Source organism: Clupea harengus, chromosome 11, assembly GCF_900700415.2.
Source record: "Clupea harengus chromosome 11, Ch_v2.0.2, whole genome shotgun sequence".
Taxonomy (NCBI): Eukaryota; Metazoa; Chordata; class Actinopteri; order Clupeiformes; family Clupeidae; genus Clupea; species Clupea harengus.
The window spans coordinates 28,635,422-28,644,007 of record NC_045162.1 but is presented as its reverse complement, the minus strand read 5'-3'; the positions used below and the strand labels follow the sequence as shown (position 1 = coordinate 28,644,007).

Below are 8,586 nucleotides of genomic sequence, written 5' to 3'. Positions count from 1 at the left end.
TAAAATGGATTACCACTGAAGTTAAACCAGGTGCTACTAGCAAAAGGTAAGAACTGACCCCATACTCTGTCGACCTCAAGAGAAAGTGCAACGGCCTCAGATACATTTCAAATAAATAGTTCAATAAGCCTTGTTCATACATTAACACATTTTTACCCACTTGCGCAATATTTCCCTTCAATCATCCATCAGCAGGCTGTTGTCATGGTTCCCTTTAAAGCCCCGGCATGTTCTTGAGCTCTCTCTTAACTCCACTACTCTCCTCATGTAAAAACCACAAACACTTATTTCCCCCCCCCCCCCCCCCCCGATGTACGATTGTCTGTTTCTTAATCAAATAGTGACAGCATTGAGAGACAATCAGGTTTTACATAAAAGAACATCTGCGAAGGGCCCCAGCAGGCTCTTGTTGAAGATGCAACGTACCCACACCAAGTATGTAGTAAAGGGTTTGATGTTTTCGGAAAAAGTGTAGTTCTGGTGTGGAAGGATGTAGGGCATGTACGTGTTCTCCCCCTGCTCCTGGATCCACACCTCGTACTTGACTTCGCGGACCTTTAGGTACTTGAGGTTCCAGGGGATTTGCCAGGACACCGTCAACTTGGCCTCATTGCCCGCCACGACTGAGGTCTGACACTTAGGCTCTCGCACTCGGCCCGGGTGAACGGTGCTTGCAGCTTTGGCCTTTTTCAAGTTGGGTTTGACGTGGAGAGTTTTTCTGAGGGTGGCCACGAAAGACGTGACGTCCACGATTGTGTCCTGGTAAATTCTGAAGAGCCACTCCGGGTTACGACAACACAGATGCCTGGGCACCTCCTTGCTGGACAGAATGCGGTCTTGCTCCTCCTTGTCCAGGTGAGAAATGCCACCTTGATCCCAGGGTCGCTCAGGATAGTTCACAGAGTTCTCAATTAAAGTGTTACTCCAAGCTGCGTACTGAAGGTCCATGCCGGGCAAGGACGCCAGGGTCTTGTAAGGAGTGTAATGATCAGGGTTAACTGCATAAGGGAAAAGCTCCACCACGGCTGCCCCGCGTGGAAGAAACAAGGAGGTGATGAGCTGGGCTCCGTGCATGCTAACCAGCATAGATGCCCCACTGATCACTTGGACAACACTGGCAAACGACTGGTCCTCCAGAGAGACTGTTACCGTCCTCATCTGGAACTCTTGTGCTAGAGCCAGAATCAGCTCCGCCTCGTTGAGTATCAGCCTGTTAATAGACCTGCTGAACACCACAATGTAGTCGTCATCATCTCCACTCTGATATTCTCTCGAGACATTCATTCTCTCCATCATTGTTTTAGCAAACTGTCGGATCTCATTCCCAGACACCAGGATGTTGGCTTTGGGTCCCTGCGGCTGAACGAATCCATACTGGTACCAGGTGGTCATCTTTGACAAACCCACGTAGGACTTAGTGAAGCACATCAGCTTGCCAAAGTTCCTCAACTGCTCTTTGAGGAGAGGCTGCTTGCTGCTCAGCAGGCGGTAGAGGTCGAAGTGGGGCCCCTCCCCCCAGCCCTCCATGAACACAAGGCGGGCTTCGTCATCCAAATCGGAGTACTGCAGCATGGTGTAGAAGATGGGCAGCAGGTCGTCGTGAAAGATGTGCATGAGGTTGTCAGGATTGAAGCGGTTCATAATGAGTGTGACATCAGGCACAAACACCGGTTTAGGCATGAATTTCAGGGCAGCTGCGGGTAACTCGAGGAAGTTGAAATACTGCGTGTTGTGGTCCTCCACAGAGGACAGGTCCAGCAGGGCCGGCTGGAAGCGGCGGGGGCCCAGGTTGGGCAGCATAACGGACGTGTTGCTGTGGAAAAACACAAACTCCTCCGCCTCCGTGCTGTAGCAGAGGTAGTCAAAGCGGCAGATACGGTCTGTGTGCATCTTGCCCGAGCAGACCATGCGGGTGCCGCGCTCCTGCAGGGCCAGCAGAGCAGCGTGGTAGTCGATGCGCACCTGGGACACTTCCTGAGACTGGCGCGTGAGCTGAAGATCCTCTTCCAATTGGTCTGCACGCTCACTCAGGCGCACATACTTCCACAGTAGCGCTGCCACTACGGACACCAGCAGCCCGTTGAGGATCGCTGCCACATTCATCCTGCAGCCGGGGGCACGCATCACAGCAGCATCACCTCTGGACACACGCACGCCCCACCTGAAAACACACACAGGAAGGATAGGATCAGCTTCAAAGACACACGCACGCCCCACCTGAAAACACACACAGGAGGGACAGGATCAGCTCCAGACACACGCACGCCCCACCTGAAAACACACACAGGAAGGACATGATCAGCTCCAGACACACGCACGGTCGCACGCCCCACCTGAAAACACACACAGGAGGGACATGATCAGCTCCAGACACACGCACGGTCGCACGCCCCACCTGAAAACACACACAGGAGGGACATGATCAGCTCCAGACACACGCACGCCCCACCTGAAAACACACACAGGAAGGATAGGATCAGCTTCAAAGACACACGCACGCCCCACCTGAAAACACACACAGGAAGGACATGATCAGCTCCAGACACACGCACGGTCGCACGCCCCACCTGAAAACACACACAGGAGGGACATGATCAGCTCCAGACACACGCACGCCCCACCTGAAAACACACACAGGAAGGATAGGATCAGCTTCAAAGACACACGCACGCCCCACCTGAAAACACACACAGGAAGGATAGGATCAGCTTCAAAGACACACGCACGCCCCACCTGAAAACACACACAGGAGGGACAGGATCAGCTCCAAAGACACAGGCAGCGACATAACTAGATCCGCTGAAAAAATCAATAAATCATGAGATAAACATTAAGCAATAAAATGATTCCAAGTTCAAACTAAAGCATTACATGTGCAGTTGGATGATGTAGCTATTAACCTACAAGACCTTTTGCTATCTGCTGCCATATGCTGCGCAACAAATAAGCCTAAACTCACTGATTCTTCATAAATCTAGATATTCTAAGGTCCCCTGCATACCGTAAAGGACAAAATAACAGCTCTTGATGCAAGGTTAAATCTTCATGCCATTAATATGCAGTAATGAAGTGAAATTAAAAACATTCCAGTTTAAGCAGCGTTAGACAGACATCTAGAACTTAACTAATTTAAACCATCTGAGCTCCAATTTGCTGCCAGTGAAGTAGGCCTATGATTACAGTTTTCTTGTGATGGAAGTCCCAGTTTGCCTTTGTCGGAGTTGATTCCTGATGGCTTACTCCCATTCTCATCAATAATGCTAACTTATAGACTTAGCTGGTAGCTTTAGGTGTGGATCACAACAGAAATTATATTTTAGACAATGAGGGAAACTTTTGTTTAACTGGCAATGGATATGTAGCTCTAACTATACATACAGCTTCTTTATATCCTAACAGGCTACTACAGAGACAGAGAGAAGGCCTTGCCTTCTTGGAATTGGTAAGAATATTGATTGTGTAAATAATAGACATCAGCAAGTACTGAGATTAGTGTGCTTCAGTCTCTCCCCAAAACATGGACAGACCAGAACATATTCATGCCTCTCACAAAGACAGTCTGGATTGCTCAAATAAAGTGCCTTTACTCCATCACAAATGGCCAAAATGGCGTTTCCACGGTGATTCTGTTGTGTATTGGCCTTGATGTTCAGTGATGCATTCAGAGGAGTCTGTTATTTGACTCTATAGTGAGTGACATGCAGTGAGTGCTTGTACAGCATGTAAAATAACACTGAGTGCATTAGTGTGTTTGTAAGGGTCCTGCTCAAATTCATGCCCAACATGTTCATATATGCTGAACATGACGGGAAAGAAACAACATCAAAACCAGTCTTGAGACATACACTGTAAGTCCTTGACTATGTACCGTTCAGTTCGCCCCTACACTTCAATTCGCACACGTGATTCGCAGTACAGTACATGCAGTCATTTTCATTCAATTTCCAAAACTTGTTTATTGCGCTGCAGACTGCACATCCGTTGTACAGTCAGATCCAGAACTTCTCTGGGGGCTATCAGAACATCTCTGGAGGCTATCAGAACTTCTCTGGAGCCTATCAGAACTTCCCTGGAGCCTATCAGAACTTCCCTGGAGCCTATCAGAACTTCCCTGGAGCCTATCAGAATATCTCTGGAGCCCATCAGCGCTCTCTATGCAAATAGGAGCTGGAGAAGAACGGGGGAACTAAAAACAACTCCAACTTGACAATGGCAAACACTAGCTAGACAGAAAGAAGAAGATATGAAGAGGCACTGCCATCTTTCAAATCAGCTTGGTGGGAACATTTTGGATTCAGCGTTCAACACGATGGTCGAGGGTAAGAAGACCGTAACCAAACAATGTACCGTCTGCAAGCATTGCTTTTCCACTGTTACTGCTACTCAAGTGGAAAAAAACACTTCTAACATGGTGTCTGAGACAGTCGCCAGCACACAGCCATATCCCCGGTGGAGCAGGGAGAGTCCAATCATTAGCGAAAAACACAACAATCTCTCTTTGTTGCCCTCCAACAACAATTTGTGACAAACAAAAAACAAAGAAACTAGAAAGTCTCGATTTCCATGAATCTTGGTGGAAAGATGTAACATGGGCCAGGGTCCAAGAATCAGCCAGATCTGACTCATGGGGCGGTGTGCCACAAATTTTCACTTTTGCCAACATTGAGATAAGGTATTTGGCCTTGGCGGACACCTCATCTCACAACGTTAGCGGAACCAAACGCACCGAAAAACATAAGCTCCTTGGCGTAGGTAATAACGAAAGCAGTAGGAGTATAGCCAAAGATTTGGCGGGTACTGACCCAGGATTATGCCACCTGATGGAAAAAAAGAAACCACGTAACAATGTACTCTCCTGCACACATTTCAGCAGCAAAGCTCTACGAAACATCACAGAAAGAAAACTGAAAAGAAACTGCCACCGACAGCCTATCTAGCTCTCTCCACTAATAGTTTTTTTCTTTTTAAATATAAAGATACCGGGACTGTACCATTGCCGTGTACCATGGCCCACAAACATGCTCCATCCCGACCCGTGGGCCCACAAACATGCTCCAGACCGACCCGTGGGCCCACAAACATGCTCCATACCGACCCGTGGACCCACTGTATTGTTGCGTCCCCTAGCTCTCAACCCCCTCATTTCTTACCCTTATCTATCGCTGTGTTTCTCCCTCTCGGCCAATCACCACTCAGCGTTGAAAGAAGCCTCAATACCAAGGAAATCACAAAGACTGTTCTTTCAAATGTAAGCAGCAAGATGATAGAACATAAAATCCTAGCGTACATGTTTCAGCTTGCTATTTTCACACCTTTTGTGCTGCCTATTTTCTTCACAGGTGCCATGTCAAAAAGCAGGTCTCTTTTTTTAATAGTAATAACATTGCACCGAACATTCGGTATGAACCTTCGTCAGGGAGTGATACTGTTTCTCTCAAACAGGTTGATTACACTTCTTAACTCTAAATACCTCACAGGTCTCCGTGATCTTCAAACAGCTCTGGACCTGAATGAAAACATGATTCTGTTGGGCTGTATTTAGTTTCTTAGGAACAGACACTAAGGAGAGGCAGAGGCAACATTACCCTTCAGTCATCAAGGACAAGGACAGCAGTTTCCACACTGCTGGATGTTAAGTGTTAATCCTCCTTTCTGCAGGAGAGAACCGGAGGGATGTAAGCTCACTACAGCCAAGTGATGGAAAATGTCAACTTGGAAATCAGCAGGCAACCGCACAACACATGCAATGCAATGGGTCTCTGATGTTCCTCTTAGACATGCAAGGATTTAAATGTTGAGTCACTTCCAACACCTCATTATGAACACTGCCTAGAGGAAACAGTCCTTCATCTGGTTTAAGGGAACAACAGCCAGATGAACCCTGAGTACTATATATACTATATAATAATAATAATAATAATAATAATAATCACAAAAACTTAAATCTTATTTAAACTATGCAGCAGCATTTAAAGAAAGCAAGGTCAAATCAATCCTCCAAAAGGATAGGTATATAAGTACATGCATAACCGTATCCTCATTTTATGACCGAACTGATCAAGCAGAAAGCCACAGCTGTACACAACTCATGCATCTTTATGTCCTCATCTCTCTTGAGCTTGTGCTAAGGCTTACTCATGATTTGAAAATTATCATCATGATCTACATCAGACTAAAATGGCATTTGCACAATGGCATTGTGCTAGCCGTCGAATTACTAATAGTATAAAAAAGCCATTGATTATCACAGCCATCTCAAATGGTAAGAAACTGGCCACAAAGGACACACGAAAATAAAGGTAGAAGAATGCTCTAACAAATACAAGCAACACAAACGGAAAACACATTTGCCACCTATTCAGTACACTGTCAAATCTCTCCAAGCACCAGATCCAAATCTCAAGTCTAGGTGAGCTGTTGATGATTAGGGTAGTCAGAAGCAGAGAGCATGTCCTTGAGCTGTCTCTTCTTGTTTAAGTCACCTGGCATACTGAGCAGACAGGGAAGAAAAAGGAAAGTGTAGAGAGTGACCTCGTCTCATACTAACAAGAGCGGCTCGATTCCCAGTCGATATGCTTTAGTGTTAGCTCTGTGGACAATGAAGATCACAGTGGGGGGGAGGAACTTAGCCCGATGAGCCCCATGCATTCTAATACCAGCTGTGGAGAAAAAAAAAACTCCTTCTCTCCCTGTTTGCCTCTTTAGTGGCTGACTATGTCATAACATTCTTTTCATGTCAAATGAAAACTGCTGGTGGATGATTTTTTTTTTTTTTTAGTCATGGAATTAAAAACAATGGATAACAACAAGCAATCAAATACCAGCCTCCAATAAACCAGCCTCCATGCAACTGTTGATGTGAGAAGTAGAACGTCAGTTCAGTGTTCATTTTGGTCCATCTAACTGCAATGCACAACAAAAAGTCCAACCCCTACAGATAGAGTGATACGAGTGATAAGAGTGTGATGTCTCTTGGGGACAGATGAGAAATAGGCACTGGTGCCGTTCTCCTGCAGGGGGTGAGTGAGCATGCACAATGTCACTCTTTGTTCCCCACTCGGAATGAGGGCACTTCCAAATGACACTGCAGTAAAGTAAAAGACATCAAATGACAAAAAAGAAACCAAGAGGCTCTAATGAAAATGCTTTGCTGAACAGTGCAGTTTTTTTTTGCTTACTTCAAAAATTGAGGGTTCATCATGCTCCCAAACTTAGTGTGGCCACATACACAGAGGTTTATTGGTCTATGTTTATTCTGACGTGGTAGGCTTACACCATTCCTAATTTACCAATTCAGCAGTGAATAGATTAGTAATAAACAATTAATGCATTAAACAATACTCTTTGGAAACCAAAATCTTCTACCTTGGAATAACTGGGAATACTGTCTCATTCAATTGGTGTCTGTGATGTAGCCTAGTTAGTGTTTTATAATGGCAGCCAGCAATACATGCCTGCTGGACATTCATAAAAGACATTTTGAGGATTTCCTTGTAAACCACTTATTGTTGCATCAACCCAAGTAAATCGGTTAAAATCTGAGGTCAACTGCAAGGTTGATGATCCCACGTCTCCTTTCAAAAATGTTGAACGTTATGCTTTAGTAAACGGTACAATTGGTCTGGGTATTCAGCTATGGCCAACTTCTAGTCAAAAGGCAAACAAACATTGCCAATAAAGACCGACAACTGCCGCCTAGCATAATTAGCTAAACCCTGTAATAGGTTATGTTGCATTATTTGGAACTTGGAGATATAATGCAAGCTTAAGACAATGACTTGAATGAATAGCCTACAATAGCCTACAACACGTCTGTTCATTAAGGGAAAACGTCTCGAAATCATAACCCCCAAAACGTAGGCTAATGTAAACCCCTATGCCTACTGCAGACGCCAAAAAGCTGTCTATTTAAGGTTAACCATGTGTACACTAATAGCAGTAGGGTAGCCTACTGCGACAGGAATCACTAAACGTAAGAACTTTCATTCAAAAGTTTCCGTGCTGGAACGCTTTCTATAAATCACCTGGTAGGATATGGCACACACACTTACCACGGACTGCGTGGAATGATAATCACAAATCACTGCGGCTACAATGTGTCAAGATACCAGCTACAGCTGCATCTACGGCTTCAGATTTTCCTCCCAGCGGCAGGTTTTCGGGAAAGGCTTGTAGTCAATTGCAACGTCGCTATAAAGCGCCGTGTCGTGGCCGTAGTTTTAGAAAATACCACGGCTTTCATTCATTGTGTCTTTATTATGGCGTTATTTATATCTAGTCAAGTGGCTTTATAGAAGTACACTTGGTTCATCATCTGGCGAATCTGAAATATTCAAGCTAGCTTGATATAGGAAGTCTCCACCCACAACAGTGACAGATCTCGTAAGCAAACCCCGCGAGATCAAAATCTCAATCATTTGAATCTTTCTGCAATTCTGTGGTGCATTTAGTCTTTTGAATGCTGTCAGCACATTAGGTTGATACAATGTAGGCATAATATCTGCAGTCTGTAATAATGATGATAGATAATATTTCGGTGACATTTGTATTTAAGGTGACTAATAATTGCCAATTGGAGCAGACTAC

At 45.2% G+C, this 8,586-nt stretch overlaps 1 protein-coding gene across 1 annotated transcript; it reads right to left on the bottom strand.

The window, feature by feature from the left end:
* Positions 1 to 299: 299 nt before the first annotated feature.
* Positions 300 to 8,366, bottom strand: pomgnt2 (protein O-linked mannose N-acetylglucosaminyltransferase 2 (beta 1,4-)). Its single transcript, XM_031576740.1, has 2 exons — positions 8,052 to 8,366; positions 300 to 2,161 (listed from the first exon to the last, which is right to left on the bottom strand). Exon 2 carries the CDS (start codon positions 2,122 to 2,124, stop codon positions 361 to 363), a length of 1,764 nt encoding a protein of 587 aa, XP_031432600.1. The 5' UTR covers positions 2,125 to 2,161; positions 8,052 to 8,366; the 3' UTR covers positions 300 to 360.
* Between the last annotated feature and the right edge of the window lie 220 nt (positions 8,367 to 8,586).

Excerpts from the sequence above, each read along its gene's own strand:
- pomgnt2 (XM_031576740.1), bottom strand. The coding sequence starts at position 2,124 with ATGCGTGCCCCCGGCTGCAGGATGAATGTGGCAGCGATCCTCAACGGG.